Genomic DNA, 20908 nt, shown 5'->3' on the forward strand with positions numbered 1-20908 from the left:
GTCCAAAAAAGCTTGACGAACGGATGCTGCCCGACCTGCTGAGTTCATCCAGCTTTTTTGTACGTCTTGCATGGGCAACAGCTTGCTCTCCATATCGTACTGCCCTGGCTTGCATATCACGTAGACAGCTGGGACATAACGTCCATGGTTGATCCCAACCAATGGAGGGCTTCAACATTAATCTCAGAATACAACCTGCAGGCCTAAATAGAAATGCTTTCTAAAATAGTTGGTTCTCCATATAGGAATGGGGGGAGGGGGTTGCTTGCCACCTGATCCAGCAAAAATATTAAAAATAATAAGAAGTTTTTAAAGGAACTTTTCAAATATGCAGACAGTCAAAGTAGTGAAACCAACTTCACTAACAAACTGCTCTCGGTAATATCAACTACTTACGTGCGGTAAAGGGAATCTTAGCTGAGAAACACTGACTTGATCAATCAAAGGACAGGTGTACCTATTCGGCAATACCAGGTAGGAAGCAATAGCATCGAGAATCTTTGTGTCTGATAACCCACTGAAAGGAAGAGAAATGGTAATAATAGTAAAGCACACAATAACAATGTACTTTACTTATCTCATTAAGTATGCTTCAAATGTTTCTTTTTATTGTTATTGTTAGTTATTATAAATAATATCTAAACTACAATACTTCCAAGCATAAAATTCTGGAAATAAAAGGTTTTGATATTTGGTAAAAACAAAACAGCATAAATATCATTAGAATGTTTTGTTAAAATGACCAGCCTTTCATATTATCCTTAATATTATCAGTATATGGAAACACCAAGGCCCTTGAACAGAAAATCCTACAAAAAGTAGTAGATATAGCTCAGCCCATCACGGGTAGAGCTCTCCCAACCATTGCGCACATCTACAAGAAACGCTGTCGTAGGAAAGCAGTGTTCGTCACCAGGGACCCCCACCATCCAGGTCATGCTCTCGTTTCGCTAACAACCATCAGGAAGAAGGTAGAGGAGCCTCAGGGCTCATGCCACCTGGTTCAGGAACAATTACTACCACTCAGTCACCAGGCTCTTGAACCAAAGGGGATAACAAAGGTATTAACCAAAGAGGATGTTACCGATGTTTTCTCTGTTTATGGATTTGGACTACGGACTACAGTTTTTTAATATTCTGTGCTTTCGCCTGTTCATCCTTTTTTTTTGTGCTGGGGGAGCGGGATTTGGAGCCAATGTTCTTGTGTTTCATGCTGGGGGAGGGTGTTTGGGAGGTCAATATTATTGCTGCACTTCTGTTAGATTTTTGTGAGGGAAGAGGGGTATTTGGGGGCCAATGCACTTGCTGCATTTCATACAGAGGAGGGGGGTTCTGAAGGTTGATGATCATGTTTCCATTCGTTTCTGTACGAGGAGGAGGATTTCTCTCTGAACTGATGTTTTTTCTTTGTCTCGTGGCTAGCTGGAGAAGAAGAATCTCAGAGCTATATACTGCATACATACTCTGATAACGGATGAACTTTGAACTTCACTCAGCCCATCATTGAAATGCTCCCACAACCCACAGACTCACTTTTAACAACTCTTCATCTCATTTTCTTGATACTTATTGCTTCTTTATTTATTATTATCATTTGTTCTTTTGCATTTGCACAGTTTGTTGTCTTTTACACTCTGGTTGAACCCCCTAGTTAAGCAGTCTTGCATTGATTCTGATATAGTTATCATTCTATAGATTTCCTGAGTATGCCCAAAAGAAAATGAATCTCAGGATTGTATATGGTGACATATTTGTACTTTGATAATAAAAGTAACTTGAACTTTTAACCTCCTCACTTTTCACATGCTCAGAATTAGATTATCACTGACCTCTATGACATGAAAATTGTTCTTTTACAGCAAAGTATACAGTGAAATAAAAGAGGAAAGATGATTTGGCATTATCAGTTCCTGATTTTTCAGATACTTCTAACGATTCTGTCTGAAATAAGATCAAATAAAATGGAGGAAACTATTCAAATTACTGGTATTGACACCAGGGGCAAGATTATCATCTGCAGCAACTGTCTGAACATGGCCTGAGGACAATCACAAAGATGCCTGTGATTACTTGAGCAAATGCCGGCGATTGCAGAGTTGGTCAACTGCCAGAGGGAAACTTGATCACAATAGGCTTTTTGTGAAGAGGGAGACAGGAAACTCAGAAATGCAGCCAGTCAAATCTTGCAGTAAATGGAAGAATATTTTTAAAGAAACAGTATTACCGAATACCGGGTGAGACTACAGTAGAATGTAAAGACACAATTGCAGACATTTTCAATTCCATTGAGTAGGAATAATCATAAAGGAAGTAATCTCAGGGTCCATTGAACACAAAAAGGTTTTCAGACTATGAAGTTATCATTTGAATTGGCTGTTGACTGACTTGTACCACAGCAGAGCACTAGAAAAATACATTATAACCTCAGGGTTTATTTCCTCAGAAATCATTTCAAAATGTATTGATTTTAATATAGGTTTCATACTGGCACTGAGATAACCTCCAGCTAATTTTGGAGCCAATCTTTCAAAGAATCTTCAAGTCAAGTCAAGTCACTTTTTATTGTCATTTCGACCATAAATGCTGGTACAGTACACAGTAAAAATGAAACAACGTTTTTCAGGACCATGGTGCTACATGAATAATACAAAAACTACACTGAACTATGTAAACCAACATAAAAACTACACTAGACTACAGACCTGCCCAGGACTGCATAAAGTACACAGAACAGTGCAGGCATTACAATAAATTATAAACAAGACAATAGGCACAGCAGAGGTCAGTAGGTTGGTAATCTGATGGTTTGGGGGAAAATCTGTTACATAAATAATCAGCTGAATGGCAGTGTCTGGGATTCCGTCCATTTCTGTACTCCCGCCGAGTATTTCGTTGCCACAGATGTAGTCCAATTTAATGTCCATTGGAGAGCAGAATTGACGGGAGAGCCGGCTGGTTAGGACTGGCTTTTTTCCTGGCGCGGACTCCTACCCGCTTGCCTCGCTTCTGCTTCCTTGCACACCGCTTACGCTGTTCCCACCTCCGACCACCGGCATCAGGCAACTCTGAGGACTGCAGGCCCGATTCCCTCAGCAAGCCGAGGTCGCGCAATCTAACCAGCAGATTTTCATGAAGGTTTATTTTTGAGCGATCTCTGTATTGTAGCAGTTTCTGACGATGGTAGATAGTCACTCTGTTATCCATTGCCCTAAACCCTAATTGTGCCTCGAAATTACCGTAAATTAAAAAAACTAAATTAAAGCAGCACCAGATCCGAACTCATATAGCCAAACTATTTCTGTGAGATGTAATCACTTTTGCAACTCAAGAAATACAACAACAATTTGTACGTACTGGGAATCCTCAAGTAGGAAAATGATTATGACAATTTTTGTATTTGAATTGGAGAGAAGTTAGTTGTCGTCTTCAGAAGAACATTATTGACTTGCTGCCCAAAACCACCGAATATCACATTTTCCTTTGATGGAGATGGAGCCTATTTGTCCCATCAAGCCTATGATCCTTCTCTGTCACATATACCCAGTAACACCCCACTCACTCTCTTACCACCGAGGTACACACAGCCAATTTGCAGCAGTCAATTATCCTGAAATCAGGCATATCTTTGGGACATGAGAGGAAAGCAAAGTGCCCAGAGAACCCTGTGGTCACAGGGAGAACCCAGGCCCTGAAGCTGCAAGACAACTACCCTACCACTAGCAACATTGTACTGCCCCTTAATTTTGAAAAGGTGATGACTTAATAAAATACTTAATCCTGTAAATATGGGATTTTGGAATAAAAATACTTCCAAAACAAAATGGTAAATGACTTTTATGATAAAAGCATTTATGAATAACCTTTGCAGTGAAATTGGATTCCAAAGCTATAAAAAGTGAATAATTCAGCACCTGGACCATAACCCTCCCATCAATATAACTATCCAAACTTCTCTGAAATGCTGAAATCGAACCCACGGGCAGTTCATAACAGGTTCTCAGCGAAGAAGTTCCCTTTCATATTTCCCTTAAATATTTGACCTTTGACTAACACTTAACTGGAGTCCTTCACAATGGACTAACTGTTCAACAGGCAGATTCCATAGTGTAGGTCCCAGGGAGTCTGGTTTAAGGCTCTTATCCTATTAAACAGCCAAGAAAACTCACCAGCATCTCTATTTCTTCACAGGCTAAAGAAATCTGGCATGTCCTTGATGACCTTTAATTTTTACTCATCCCAAACAATGCTACATTGTTCGGTGTGGCAAGTGTTCTACACATGACCACAAGTGACTGCAGGAAACCACAGGGAGATGTGGAGATGGGGACACAATTTGGCACATCATGGAAACCAGTCTCCTCTCCATGGATTCTGTCAATACTGTCTTAAATAAAGGAACCAGCATAATCAAACACCCTAACCTACTCCCGGGCTTCTCATGGAGCACTGTAGCACAGAAATAGGCTCTTCAGCATGTCCAGCCTGTGCCGAATTCAGCCTAGTCACATCGACCTACATCAGGAACAAAGCCTTCCATGTACTTAATGAAACTCCTTTTGAATGTTAAAATCAAACCCACATCCACCACTTCCACCAGCAGTTCAGTACACATCCTCAGTGAAGAAGCTTCCTCTCACATTCCCCTTAAATATTTCACCTTTCATCCTTGACCTGTGAACTCTAGCTCTGGTCTAGGTCAACCTCAATGTAAAAAGCCTGCCCAATCTATAGGACTTGTGATCTGCTCCAGCTGCTCATACGACCATCCACCATCTGCTCCCATGGCTTCACGTGACCCTGATCGAGGGGCTAAGCAGATGCTACACCTTGCCCAAGGCTGACCTGCAGGCTAGTAGAGGGAAAGAGCCCTTTACAGCACCTTTGGTAGAGATGTACCTCCACTCTGCCACATTAATAGGCTGTAATAAGACTATTAAAACATTGTCTAGTATGACAAAATGGACCCTTGAGCTTACGATCTACCTCGGTATGACGTTACACTGTTGTTTGCCTGCTCTGCATTTTCTCTGTAGCTGTTACACTTTATTCTGCATTGTTATTGTTTTACCTGGTTCCCCCTCAGTGCACTGGGGAATGACCTGATCTGTATGAACAGTACACAAGACAAGTGTTTCATTGCATCTTGGTACCAATATCAATCACAAAAAGATATAGTGGATTCTGGTTAATTATGACACATCGGAACAATACATTTTGGCCCAATTAAACGGCAGTCCTAATTGGCCAAATTTTCATGGAAATAGTTAAAAAGGTATAAAAGAGACAAGCCACCACATAACTGAGTAACAATTTCTGCATTTAAATGAAATACAGAACAAGTTAGAACACTGCCAATACTACAGTGGTTGTCCGTTGTATCCAATGACGACAGGAACCCTGTGCGGGAGAGCTTTTAATGTGGAAAAGCCATTGCAGTTTCACTCTCTCAGCTCCTCAGAAGTCCGGGTCCAGTGAGACAAGACGTCTGGGGTCTTCCCTGGTTACACTGGATGACCCTGACATCTTCTGTGCCTTGTCATCCCTTCACTCCCCACGTAGTGTTGTAGTACAACCTTTCTGGCTGTTGGATTTCACTAGATCTCTTCTGCCCAGTCCGCTGGAGCTGACTTTGTATGCTATTACGGGCATATCGCTGTCTCACTGGCCCACCAGCTACCCTCACCTGGTTTAGCCCAACTGTTAACGCAGTGCACCGGGATGAATCTGCCATCACATGAAAACAGCTTCTCAAAGCCACAGCTGAGAGATAAGTGTCCAGTGGGGACCAAAGGTAATATTCAAGATGATGGTTCATACCTTCAAATTTTTCGTGGCTCCTAACTTGTTGAAGTAGTGAAATCATTTCATTTTCACTCCTGGCTGTTTCTGGCATTTCTAAGCTTGAATGCCTGAAACAGCAGTGAGCAAGGTCGTTCTGGATTGTCCTACTGCTTGGTTCTTGTTAACTGTCAGTGACAAAAATCACTACTTTTCGAACAATCACATGCAACTGATGCCATTTAGAAACTGTTCACTCTAAGCAGGCACACGCAACTGGCTCTAGCTAGCAACAGTCCCCTGTCCCAGCTAAGCAGCATAGTGCCGCAAATGAACGAAGGGAATCCTGGCTATTTTCTTAATTAGTTTTTGCTCTTTAAGAGTTGTTCCAAATAAGCAGCAGCCCCGATTGTGCGATGGTCCAATTAACTGTATTCTAAATGGATGAATGAGCATTTCTCGTTTTGGTCTGCTGGTGGCAGCATCTATCACCCTCCGTTGGTACTGTAGTCACCACGTCAACTTGAACAACATCGTATACAATCCTGAGTAACACACCAAAATGCTGGAAGAAATCAGCAAGTTTGGCAGCATCTACGGGAAGAAATAATCCATTTTTCCAAACTAGCTAAAATGCTTTCCTTGCTAGTGAGACTATCAGTTGTAACCAAACGTGGCAAAATTCTGTGCAGCTTTGGAACTGCTTCGTTACTTCGAAGAATGAGGAAGAATCACTTTCCATCCCGATGGTCAAACATTTTAATTCCCATTCCCGTTCAGACATGTCAGTCCTTGGCCTCTCTTGTGCCAAGATGATGCTACCAGAGTGGAGGAACAACACCTTATATTCTGTCTGTCTAGCCTCCAGCCTGATGGTATGAACATTGATTTCTCCTTCTGGTAAAAAAGTTTCCTCCCACTCCTCTCTTCTTCCATTCCCCACTTTTTCCTGTTACCTCTTGTCACCTCCCACTGGTCCCCTCCTCCTTCCCTTTCTCCTCTGGTTCACTCTCTTCTCCTATTAGATTCCTTCCTCTCCAGCCCTTTACCTTTCCAACCCACTGGCTTCACCCCTCACCTTCTAGCTATCCTCCTTTCCTTCCCCTCCCCCCACCATTTTATCCAACACTTTATTTCCGGTCCTGAAGGAGGGTCTCAGCCTGAAATGTTTACTGTTTATTCATTTCCATAGATGCTGCCTGACCTGCCGAGCTCCCCCAGCATTTTGTGTATGGAAATATTCATCCAACTAGCCAGAGGTGGATTCAAGCACAATTGAAGAATTCAAGGAGTCGATCAGTGGATTGACTATAATATGCAAAAGTTTACTGAAAACTGGAAATTAATCAAAAACATTAATACTGACTGTAAAATTAAATGAAAATGAGAAAATAACTACACAAGATGCAGATCCAAAGATAGAAAATTCTAGAAATACCCAGCAGGTCGGATTACATCGGTGAGAAGAGAAATAATGTTAGTATTTCAAGCTTTACCCTCACAGTGACATCTCTCCTCCAACTTCCCAGCAGCTTAATAAACTTTATTATCATCTTCTAACTGGAATTTTTGACTTGTCAAGTGTTCCCAAGCTGGTTTCCACAGACTCCTTGGTTAATGGTAAGGGTCCGTGGCCTAAAAAAAGATGGGAACCTCTGTTCTATAATCTTCTCCCAGAGATGTAGCCTAACCTGGAGGATTTTTTCAACTTTTTCTAACTAGAAAGTTAACCATTTATTTCTAAGTAATTTGCTCTCAGTTCTTTGCAAAACAGCAGCAACAATCATTATTCAACATTTCCCCCAAAAGCAACTTAGATTGCTAACCACGTGATGATGCTTGGATGCTGAGGGTAGAGTTTCCATTCAGTCGTGCAAATTTGCCTATTGTGAATTGTCTGAGAACCACATAACCAGGAAAACACTAAAATTCAATTTGCATGCAGTGAAGCAATTTATACTTGCATTGTTGCGTCAGTTGCTATCAGACCAAAACCCAGCCCTGTTCATAAAAGCTGGGGGTCACAACCCCAGAATAAATTACTCATCCATGGAAATTTCTGCTGACTTATATACATTTGCAAATCTTCATGATGCTCTAAAATTAAAATGCCCCTTTTTCAACACAGGTAGCCCAATAAAAGTGTTTTTAAGATCTTGAATGCATATTTTAGATATTTTTTATTATACTTATAACTATTCAGCAAACAGTTCTATATACTTTGGAAGGGAAAATAAAACTACACCTATATGAATCTCTGCAGCATCTAGTGACCCTGTGATCTCTGTCTCGGAGGCCAACGTAAGAACATCTTTTAAGCTGGTGAACCCTCACAAGATGTCAGGCCCTAATGGTGTACCTGGTAGGGCTCCGAAAACCTGTGCCAACCATTTGCTGGAGTGTTCAAAGACATTTTCAACCTCTCATTGCTACAGTCAGAGGTTCCCACCTGCTTCCACAGGGCAACAATCATACCAGTGTCCAAGAAGAGCAGGGTGAGCTGCCTCAATGACTATAACCCAGTGGCACTCATATCCACTGTGATGAAGACCATAAGATGATAAGATATATGAGCCAATTTAGACCATTTGACCCATTGAGTCTGTTCCGTGATTTCATCATGGTGAGTGATCCAATTTTCCTCTCGGCCCAATCTCCTACCTTTTTCTCATATCCCTTCACGTGCTGACCAATCAAGAATCGATCAACCTCTGCCTTAAATGTACCTAAAGACTTGGCCACAACTGCCTGTGGCAATGAATTCCACGGGTTCACCACTCTCTGGCTAAATAAAATCCTCCTCATCTCTTTTTAAAAGGACACCCCTCTATAATGTGGCTGCATCCTCTGGTTTTAGACTCTCTCATCATGGACTATCCTATCCTCTGCACATCCACAATATCAAGGCCTTTCAGCATTTGATAGGTTTCAATAAGGTCACCCCTCATTCATCTGAATTCTAGTGAATTCAGGTCCAGAACCATCAAAAGCTCTTCATATGACAAGCTATTCAATCCTGGAATCATTTTTGTGAACCTCCTTTGAACCCTCTCCAGTTTCAGCACATCTTTTCTAAGGTAAGGAGCACAAAACTGCTCACAATACTCCAAATGAGGCCTTACCAGTGTTTTATGATCTAGTCCTCTTGAAATTAATGCTAACATTGCATTTGGTTTTCTCACCACAGAGACTCAACCTGCAAATTAACCCTTAGCGAACCTTGCACAAGGACTCCCAAGTCCCTTTGTGCCTCAGATTTTTGAATATTCTCTCCATTTATAAAATAGTCAACTCTTTAATTTCTACCACAGTGAAGACTGACTCAAGATACTTATTCCATTCGTCCGCCATTTCATCGTCCCCCATTACTATCTCTCCAGTATTATTCTCCTGTGGTCCGATATCCACTCATGAAGTGCTTTGAGATGTTGGTCACAGCTAGAATCAGCTCCTCCCTAAGCAAGGACCTGGGTCCACTCGTTTGCCTAATGCCATAATGGATCTATACTCAGCCTTGGATCACCCAGCCAATTGTAATTCTTATGTCAGGCTGCCGTTTGTTGACTACAGCTCAACGTTCAACACAATCATACCGGCAGTCCTCATCAAAAAGCCCCATTCCTTGGGCCTCTGTACCTCCTTCTTCAACTGGATCCTTGACTTCCTCATTGGGAGACCACAGTCAGTGTGGGGGAAATCTCCAGCACAATGCTAATCAACACTGGCGCACCTCAATGATGTCTCTCTCTGGACCCATGACTGCGTGGATAGGCGCAGCTCAAATGGCATCTACAAGTTTGCCGATGGCACAACTATTATTAGCAGAATCTCTTTGGTGATGAGGAGATATAAAGGAACAAGATAGATCAGCTCGATGAGTGATGTCGCAGCGACAACCGTGTACTCAACTTCATGTTCCTGGGTGTTTCTTCATATCAGATCTCTGCATGAGCAATAAACCATTTAGAATGGAGAAGAGGAGGAATTTCTTTAGCCATGGAGTGGCGAATCTGTGGAATTTGTTGCCACAGGCAGCTGTGGAGGCCAAGTCACTGGATATATTTAAGGCAAAAGTCAACAGATTCTTGATTAGTCAGGGCAGGAAGGGTTACAGGGAGAGGCAGGAGATTGGGTTGACAGTGAAATGGATCAAACCTGTTAGAGCAGACAATGGGCCAAATGACCTAATTCTGCTCCTAAATCCCATGGTCTTAATGCCAGTTATCAGCACTTTATATATCTATGTAACAAAGTGATCTCCAGTTATTGAAATTAAGAAATTTGTGTTTGGTTTTACTTTCCCAGCAAATCTTACAGGGCTCAGGCCAGGCCACGCGCTGTTACGGGGCTCAGGTGAGCTTTTACAGTTTTCCACAGTTATTCATGGAGCACTGTAGGTTGCAGAACTTGCAATATATCTAATTTACAAGAAAAATATTCTACCAAATAACTAATTTAACTAGTGTTAAATGTCAATGGATAAGGTCATGAGTTACTGTGTAAAACAGATTGTACAATCATAATGAGTCTATTTTGCACCAAATTCTCTATAAACAGGAATTATTTCATAAATGATAATATTCAATTTGGAACTCAACCGAGTCCCAAAATCTTGCACTTAACGTGAAAAGTTCCAAAAGTATCAATCAGTCTAGTGTAGTCCCATAGATGACCTTCACCATGTCCTCTTCCTTTTTGCTGAGGTAGGCCAACTTCCGTTTTCAAATATTGCATGAAATTTAAACAGAAAATCAGCCAACTCAAAGAATTCAACATTGTTATTGTGGAAAAAGTAAAAAATTAAGGTGTACTTGATTCAATTCAATAAGCATCAGATAATAAACAGCAAGTCCTTCTTATGTAATCCAGTGTTCACTGAAACACTAACTGCATGGAATATTTCCTTGCATATCATGTAGCTAAGCATAAACATGTTCCTAAACCTATAAAGAATGCAAATTTAGCACACAAATCCTGAAATAAACAAATAAGTACAGACGTCCCTTCTTATCTGCGAGTCCTGCATGCGTAAATTCAACCAATCGCGAATTGAGAAAACCTGGAAGTGCTCTTCCAGCACTTGTTGTTCGAGCATTGTTCGCCTCGCATCTCGTTTGTTCGCTACTTTGTTCCTGTGAAAAAATGGCTCCTAAGAAGCAATTATCTGGTCAAAGCAATTCCTCAAAGGCTCAGAGGGAGCATAAAGTGCTCTCTGTCGCCGAGAAAGTAGAAATATTAGATCTTTTGAAAAGTGGCATGTCGCTTTCCGAAGTGGGCCATAAGGTCGGTAAGAACGAATCGAGCATTTGCACAATAAAGCAGAAAGAAGCTGAAATTAGTGGAAGTGTTAGTGCTGCCCCTACAACGGCAAACATGGTCTCTCTGGTTCGTGATAAAGTGCTTGCGAAGATTGAGAAAGCATTAAGTGTGTGGCTAGAGGACATGTCACAGAAGCATATCCCTGTCGATGGCCAAATTATACGCGAAAAAGCTCTTAGTCTCTATGACCATTATCGTGACAGGGTTGATGAGAAGTTGGCGGGGAAGGCTTCTCTGACATGATTGAGGACGACGTCAAGGAACACAGAAGAGCACAGAGAAACCCTTACCAACGGGGAACTAGAAGATCTGCTGAAATCCTCTACAGAAGATGATGATGAAGATTTAGAGGAGGCACAGCCATCAATTTGGACACTTGAAAAATTTGCAGCAGGTTTTCAGCAGACGCAGGTGTTAAAGGATATGATCCTTGACTACAATCTTTCGATGGAACGAAGCCTCTGTGTCACCCGAGGGATAACAATGTGCCTACAACCACTGCAAGATTTGTTTGATGATGCAAAGAAAAAAAGAGACAGCTTCCTATACAATGTTTCTAACTAAAGCATCTGCAATTCTGAAGTCTCGACGTTCAACACTTGAAGATCCTCAGCCCTCAGCCTCCACAGTTCCTGACTTTAGTATTATTGAGCCTCCTCCAAAGTGTCCTTATTCCCTAAACAAGACAGTGTAACAACTACTGTACAGGTATTACAAGTTTTACTTGTTGTTTGGTCATTGTTTGCCTCACATCTCATTCGTTCGCTGCTTGTGTTGTAAGCAAGAGGAACATGTACAGGTATTTTTTCTTGTCAATATTCTCTAAACAAGACAGTGTAGCAACTATTTACATAACATTTCCATTGTATTAGGTGTTATAAGTAATCTAGAGACGATTTAAAGTATACGGGAAGATATGTGTAGGTTATATGCAAATACTACACCATTTTATATAAGGGACTTGAGCATCCTTGCTTTTTGGCATCCGCAGGAGGTCTTGGAGCCAATTCCTCACGGATAAGGAGGGCTGACTGTAACCGATTTTAATTATCATTGCAAAAATATTGTTAACTGTTCGGATTATTTTCTTGTGAACCCATTGAACATTAGCATTCCCCTTTAATTTTGTTGTTCCCTTTTGCACCTTGTGGCACATTGGGCGGAATTTTTTTGTCATTTCCTTAGTATTTGTCTGTTTTTCTAACAAGACCGAGTAGCTTGCTTGCTGCTTAACCCAGCATGGACGGAAAGTGTGCAAGAGGCTGACTGGATTCATACTCTGGACTATTCACTTCAAAGTCCAATGCTGACACCACTACACACCACTGGCTAGTTAGTATTCCATTTTGGACATGCTAGAGGCAGGAAACATATTCCTGATGTTGGGGGAGTCCAGAACCAGAGGCCACAGTTTAAGAATAAGGGGTAGGCCATTTAGAATGGAGTTGAGGAAAAACTTTTTCACCCAGAGAGTGGTGAATATGTGGAATGTTCTCCCTCAGAAGGCAGTGGAGGCCAATTCTCTGAATGCTTTCAAGAAAGAGTTAGATAGAGCTCTTATAGATAGCGGAGTCAAGGGATATGGGGGAGAAGGCAGGAACGGGGGTACTGAATGTGGATGATCAGCCATGATCACAGTGAATGGTGGTGCTGGCTCGAAGGGCCAAATGGCCTACTCCTACACCTATTGTCTATTGTCTACTGACCATTTTGGGAAACAATAAATCTGTCAAACAGTTAAATTCCATTTTAGGCAGACTTCATGATTAAGATTAATTACATTTATTTATTTTTAAATTCATTTATGGGATGTGGGCGTTGTCAGCTAAGCCAGCATTTATTACCCATCCCTAGTTGTCCTATTGCACAACACAATTAAAAATTAAACCATTATTAAAAAAAGGTGGAAATAAAATGACAGAAAAACACACTTTGCAAAATGTGTGAGTTGTAAACATTTTTTTTTAGAAAGTTCATCAATGGAAATATAAGTGTCTGCCATTACTTAATAGTTTTCAGAAAATATTGCATTGCTTATTTATAATAAGCATATTTTTAAATGAGACTATTTCCATTGGCAATTTTTCATGCAAGACACAAGAAAGACTTCAGAATGTAATCCTGAAATGGGTACATTTTCTCTTGTCCTTTTTACTCAAATGGAACATATATAAACTAAACAAATAAAAATGAACTGATGCCAACATGTCTTTGTTGAACCATGTTAGAAACAATAGCAACATAACCACTCATTTGCAAAATACAAAATAACAAAGTTAGTTATGAAGTGTGGCAAAGCCTAGAACTAACATTAAATTATATTTGCAGGAACTTTTAAAAGTAAAATTATGACAGTTGCTTTTACAACAGATTAGCAGGCATTAAACTTATGAATAAAACAACTAGACATCAAAAAGTGGCTTCATATCACTGCAAGAGTTTTAATTGATCTTTAATTGATTCTATTTTTAAAGTAAAGGAAACACATTTAAAAGACTATCTTCTGACCAGAAAATTGACAACAAGAAATTTGGATGTGCTTGAACCAACCATTTACCAAAGTAGTTATATATTGTTCCAACTCCCTTTCCACTTCATTGCCGACTTTGAAATCTATTGTTCAGGGCAAATGGACTACACAAAATGTTGTTCTTTATCGAGTCATTGAAAAATATAGCACAGAAACAGGGTCTATGGCTCATTTAGTCCATTCTAAAACCATTTAAACTGCCTACTCCCATTGACCAGCACGTGGACCATAGCCCACCTTACCACTACCATCCATGTAACTCTTCAAACTTCTCTTAAACATCGAAATCAAGCTTTTATGCACTACATGTGCTGATAGCTCATTCCACATTCTCACAACCCTCTGAGTGAAGAAGTTTCCCCTCATGTTCCCCTTAAACTTTTCACCCTTAATCCATGACTTCCAGTTGTAGTCCCACTCAACCTCAGTGGAAAAAGCCTGCTTGCATTTACCCTATCTATACCCCTCATAATTTTGTATACCTCTATCAAATCTCCTCTCAATCTTCTACGCTCCAAGGAATAAAATCCAAACCTATTCAATCTTTCTTTATTATTCAGCTCCTCCAGACCTAGCAACATCCTTGTAAATTTTCTCTGTACTCCAAATTAGGCCTCACCCATGTCTTACAGAACTTCAGCATAACATCCCGTCTCCTGTACTCAATATTTTGATTTATGAAGGTCAAAAAGCCAAAAGCGTTCTTTTTCTTTATTGCTTATATTACCATATATTCCTACACGTCTTTAGAATGCCATCCTAATTTTCATCAATTCCATGTCAGTTTCTTGACACTATAGTTCAAAGTCCAAAGTAAATTTATTTTCAAATTACATATACAAGCCTGAGATTCATTTTATTGTGAGCATTTATGGTAAATATAAAGAATCACAATAGAATCAATGAAATACCACATCCAATAGGATGGACAAACAACCAATGTGCAAGAAAGGAAACTGAAAAAGAAGGAAATAATCCTATGAACAAATAAATAAGCAATAAATAGAGGACATGTGATGAAGAGTCCTTGAAAGTCAGTCCATAGGATGTGGGAACATTTCAGTGTTGGAGTGAGTGAAGTTGAGTGAGGTTATCCCCTCTGGTTCAAGAGCCTGATGGTTGATGGGTAATAACTTTCTGAACCTGATGGTGTGAGTCCTCAGCCTCCTGCACCTTCTTCCTGGTGGCAGTAGTGAGAAGAGAGTATGTCCTGGGTGGTAGGAGCCCTTGAGGATGGATTCTGGTTTCCTGCAAGAGTGCTCCACGTAGATGTGCTTAATGGTAGGAATGGCTTTACCCCTGATGGAATGGGCTACATCCACTAGTTTTAATAGACTTCTGGTCAAGGGCATTGGTGGTTCCACGCTAGGCTGTGATGCAACCAGTCAATATACTCTCCAACACACATCTGTAGAAGTTTGTTATCTGCAAAGAAGTTTGCTATCTGCAAAGCATGCTAAACCTTTGCAAATTTCTAAGAAAGTAGACGCACTGCCGTGCTTTCTTCATAATTACACTTACATCCTGGCCCCAGGACAGATCTCTGAAATCATAACAAGAAGGAATTTAAAGTTGCTGACCCTTTCCAACTCTGATCCCCGATGAAGATTGGCTCATGGACGTCCACATTCCTCCTCCTGAAGTCAATAATCAGCCCCTTGGTCTTGCTGACATTGAATAGAAGTTTTTGTTATGTTACCACTCAGCCAGATTTTCATTCTCCCTCCTTTGTGCTGAATCATCACCTTTGATTCAGCCAACAACAATGCTGTCCTTGGCAAACTTAAACACAGCAGTGGCACTGTTCTTAGCCTCACAGTCAGAAGGATAAAGCGAGTGGAGCGGGAGCTACTGTAGTGCACCTGCGCCTGTGTAAATGAAGTTCCCAAACTTATTCAAGCTCAGGTGGCAAGAGTTACAGTCTTACGATGGTATGTAAGAAAAGTTCAATTCAGATGCATGGGATTGAAGTGAGATGTTTGTAATCCAAAGGCAAATTTTGTGAGAAGGTAGTTATGTCGATACTCCACAGATTCCATAACAGCAATACAAAATAACAACAGCAGTAGGTTTTATCTCCGAAGTTGTTCCACTCCATACAGGAAGTATCACTGACAGTGATCTTCAATGAATATCCTTTCAACACAAGTGGTACCACACCCGAATTCAGCTACTGGACATCCCAAAGTGGTGGCCACAGGATAGTCAAACAAAATCCACACATGGATTATCACCAACAGTAACTTATCACGAAGGGGGACCATCTTCAAGGGAACCACAACCCAGCCAAGGTCAACACACCAGTAGATTCCACAAGGTTACCCAATCACATACAACTTGATAGCAATTTATCCAGTTCCACGACATATAAAATAACTCTAACAGTGATTTGCCACAGGAGTGCCTTTCTTCAGTGAACTACCACACCCAGACAAAGGGTAAACACACACATGGTATTCACAAAGGTTTTCCCACACCAGAGAACCCACTCCTGTGGATTAACTAAGTGACAATCACACTTTCGTAGCCTCATGGGCTACTTAGACAGAGTCATTTATCAATACTCTGGATCAATCTTAACTCACCCCTTTTGGGCTACTGAAAGTTTAAACCAGTGACTGACTCACTGGGGTCCTTCCATTGACCAAATCCATCTTGACTCTGAGCACGTGTGCCTGTGTGTCCTTTTATATTCAAAACAGGCCACAAGAATCCATAAACATTCACTGTCCATCAAATAACTCCACCTCTCCCCCTCTCTGGAGCAGCTCAAACAGTGTCTAAAAGTCAGTCTCATTCTACCGGCATTTTAAAGTGACAGTCCACAGAAAAAACAAACCCTAGGGGTATATAACAGAACTAACTGGTGTCTGCAAGTGAGGAAATCAAGGATCCAGTTGCACAAGGAGGTATTGAAACCTAGGACTTGAATCTTATTGATTAGTTTTCAGGGGATGATAACATGGAATCCTGAGCTGTTAATGAAGAGCATCCTAATGTATGCATTGTTGCTGGATGGATGAATAGATAAATAAATTGATTTTGTCTATCCATAGAGTAATATTTTATATATTTTTACACACATACACACCCCCCCCATTACATTACTATTTTAAGACTTTGAAAGCCTGCTACTGGCACCTTTACAGGTTAAATAATGATGCATTCATTTGAGGAGTCTCCTGATGGACTGTTGAACAGTGCAAGCTCAAGCTCATCATGCAGGTTCTCAGCACTACATTTTAAAGGGACGTAAAACATTTTGTAAGACTTCCGTACACAACCTACACTGGTGCCTTACACAGGTGCTCTGCTTTTGAGCAGAAGTTGCAAGTTCTACGTCACCCTTTATTCCCCTAAATAAGAGTATTGCAAAAAGTTCAATTTTAAACCCACCGTAGCACATGTCAATGTACAAAATCCCTGGAACAGGGTTTTGCAACTATAAAATTACCATTTCACCTTTTGCACAGAACAGTAATACAGGACACTCTACAAACGTTGCAATTCAGTTGAAGATGCATTTGAAGTCAAAAGACCACACTACAGCAGCTGAAAACCACACTCTGTTGATGCACCATCAATAACTCTCGGAGACGGGAGTTATACAGGGGTCTGTGGGAGGAGCCACAGGAGCAGTCAGCAGAGGGGCGTGTCCAGACAGGTATATGTAGTTCACCACATCTGTGGACACTTTATTAGACACCTCCTGTATATACAGAATTATTCAATGTTATATTGTTCTTTCAGTTCACTGTAAAGCCAACATCCAAATCAGTTCTTGCTGTCTCACAAAAGTTTAAATACTTATATAATATCCAAATAAAATATACTTACTTAAGTCCAGGAATATCCAGTAAATTGGTTAGTCCTGTCCAGTTGATCTCCAGCACCTGAGGTGAAACAGATCTTTGCTTCATCTAAGGATTACATTTTCACTTTTGTACATTCATAATTCAGCTTGAAACCTTTTAATGACATTGGCCTAATATCAAAAATAGCTCATTGTTACCAAAAGCACAAGTAGAAAGATAATTTAACTGAATCAGGATATTGTCATGAAATCACGCTGTCATGAGATCTATTTGATATTAAACAGATTTCTCCTTGCACCCATTTCCAACAGGATAGTTATTTTTTTAAATGTTCTCTCTATTAATCCTGCATTCTGAAAGAAAATATGGGCAGATTATAAAAAGCATGGATAAAAATGTCAAATAATCTCTGGAACTGCAAGCCCAGTACCAGTACTTGAACAAAGCACAGGTGGTCTGCCATCACCTAATTACATTGCCGAAACCAAGCAGAGATTAGGAAACCATTTTGTAGAGCGTTTGTGCTGTCTGTGTTGGTCACACTGAGTTCCAAATGCATGTCATTTTCACTCTTTCCTAATCCCAAACTGACCTGTTGGTCTTCAGTCTTCACCAATGCTGCAGAGACCAAATACAAACTGGAAAAACATCCCATTCTGTTTGGGTTCTGTTTACTACTAGATGGCATTAACAATGAATTTTCCTTCCACAGACCTTCCAAGCACATTTACTGGTCCACCTTTCCATCCCTTCACACAACCTGCTTTCATCTTCCCATCATCCCTTCCCTATCTGGATCCACCTATCACCTACTATTAGGGAAGTTCCAATCAATTATGGGGAAGTTAATGACCTCACTGTCAAAGCCCTATTTTTTCTGCACCTTTTGATAATCAGTTTTCATATCTGTTCCTTCTTGGTTATTACTAGGGGCCCGTAGTATAACCCACGAGCATTACTGTACCTTCCTTATTGTGGAGCCTCACCTGAATTGTCTTTGTGGATGAGCCCTCCGGTGTGGCTTCCTGAGTTCTGTTTTGAAATTCTGTCTTACCAGTAGTGAAAAACCTCCACCTACTTTACCACCCCCCCCCCCCCTCAATCTGTCTAAATAACAAAAACTAGTCCTGAGCCTCATGCAGTCAGGTCTCTCTGAAACAACATCATTGTAATTTCATGTACTGACATAAATTAATTCTCCCATCCACAATACTCCTAGCCTTGAAATAAACACATTTCAGCCCACCAGACTACCCAGGTTTACTAACCTATCTGTTGTTAACCTTCTTTTCATTCCTACTTGTCAGATTATCTTCCTAGCCCTTAACCCTATCACCTATTGCCCTGTTGCTGTGGGTCGCACCCCTCCCACGGCACTCCGGTTTAAACCCTTCCAAATAGCATGAGAAAACCTCCCAGTGAGGATATTGATTCCCCACAAGTTCAGATGTAAATCATATAGAAAAATAGAAACACAGAAAATACAGCACAATACAGGCCCTTTGGCCCACAAAGCTGTGCTGAACATGTCCTTACCTTAGTAGTACCTAGGCTTACCCATAGCCCTCTATTTTTCTAAGCTCCATCTACCTATCCAGGAGTCTCTTAAAAGACCTTATCATATCCCACCTCTACCACTGTCGCTGACAGCCCATTCCACGCACTCACCACTCTCTGCATAAAAAAATTATCTCTGACATCTCCTCTGTACCTACTTCCAAGCACCTTAAAACTATGTCCTCTCATGCTAGCCATTTCAGCCCTCGGAAAAAGCCTCTATCCCACACAATCAATGCCTCTCATTATCTTGTACACCTCTATAAGGTCACTTCTCATCCTCTGTTGCTCCAAGGAGAAAAGGCCGAGTTCACTCAACCTATTCTCATAAGGCATGCTCCCCAATCCAGGCAACATCCTCGTAAATCTCCTCTGCACCCTTTCTACGGTTTCCACGTGTGACCGGAAATGAACACAGTACGTACTCCAAGTGGGGTCTGACCAGGGACCTATATAGCTGCAACATTACTCCTCGGCTCTTAAACTCAATCCCACGATTGATGAAAGCCAATACACCATATGCCTTCTTAACCACAGAGTCAACCTGCGCAGCAGCTTTGAGTGTCCTATGGACTCGCACCCCAAGATCCCTCTGATCCTCCACACTGCCAAGAGTTTCACCATTAATACCATATTCTGCCACCATATTTGACCTAACAAAATGAACAACCTCACACTTATCTGGGTTGAACTCCACCTGCAACTTCTCAGCCCAGTTTTGCATCCTATCAATGTCCTGCTGTAACCTCTGGCAGCCCTGCACACTATCCACAACACCTCCAACCTTTGTGTCATCAGCAAACTTACTAACCCATCCCTCCACTTCCTCATCCAGGTCATTTATAAAAATCACAAAGAGTAGGGGTCCCAGAACAGATCCCTAAGTCACACCATTGGTCACCGGTGTGTGTTCAGATTCCACCTGTATTGCAGAAGACCCCCAATGATCCACCAATTGCAAGTCCTTCCTCCTGCACAGCCCCTTAGCTTTGTGTGGAACTGCACTGTGGATCTGTTTCTCACCTCACCAGCATGTGGCATCAGTAGTAAAATGGAAACTACAACCCTGAGGACCTTTTGATCTATCTTTTTAAAATCCCTTTGTAGGATCTCATCCCCGATTCCGCCTATGTTGTTGGTACCCAAATGGAGCATAGCCTCTAGTTGCTCTCCTGCCCTCTCAGAATATCCTGTAGTCATTGCAGGACATCCTTGACCCTGGATATTCATGATCATCCATCATTATATGCTGTGTCACATCATATGGGTGATCAAGATCTTTTCAGGACCATGATTTTCTTGGCAAACTTTCCATAGAAGAGGTTTGCCATTGCTAAATTCTGGAAGAGTCTTTATGAGACAGGTGATCTCAGCCATTATCAATACTTTTCAGAGATTGTCAGCCTGGTGTCAGTGGTTGCATAACCAGGACGTGATATGCACCAGCTGCTCATATGACCATCCACCACCTGCTCCCGTGTCTTCATACGACCCTGATCGGGGGCTAGGCAGATGGTGCACCTTGCCCAAGGGTGACCTGCAGACTAGTGGAGGGAAGGAGCACTTTACACCTCCTTTGGCAGAGACATATCTCCACTCTGCCTCCCATCCATATTAAGAATGGCATCAATTTGAATAAAAAGACATCAGTTAATTATCAAAAAGGTAAACAAATGAAGCAAATAGCAAGGGAATCATACCGGTCGGCGAAGGAAGAACAGGGTAACAGCTCCAACCAGAGGCATCTGACTTGACAGAGGTTCCAGGATCACTCGGAGTGTACCATGCAGCTGTCACACAAACACGGGCATTAACAATTGCCAGCTCTAAAGAACCATTACTTTCCCCATCAGCAACATCACAAAAGCATGCAAACATGCCAAGCAAAGCAATCCAACAAGTCTACAGG

General features: G+C 41.2%; 1 protein-coding gene across 1 annotated transcript in view; it reads right to left on the reverse strand.

Moving 5' to 3' along the window:
• Positions 1 to 20908, reverse strand: part of LOC140728591 (extended synaptotagmin-3-like) — a 104261-nt gene that overhangs the window by 38293 nt on the left and 45060 nt on the right. Inside the window, exons 6-8 of the mRNA XM_073047562.1 lie at positions 20700 to 20789; positions 17465 to 17520; positions 397 to 517 (exon numbers count right to left, since the gene is read on the reverse strand). Coding sequence (XP_072903663.1) covers positions 397 to 517; positions 17465 to 17520; positions 20700 to 20789 — 267 coding nt within the window. The remainder of the gene's footprint in view (positions 1 to 396; positions 518 to 17464; positions 17521 to 20699; positions 20790 to 20908) is intronic.

Source organism: Hemitrygon akajei, chromosome 5 (genome assembly GCF_048418815.1).
Source record: "Hemitrygon akajei chromosome 5, sHemAka1.3, whole genome shotgun sequence".
NCBI classification, from domain to species: Eukaryota; Metazoa; Chordata; class Chondrichthyes; order Myliobatiformes; family Dasyatidae; genus Hemitrygon; species Hemitrygon akajei.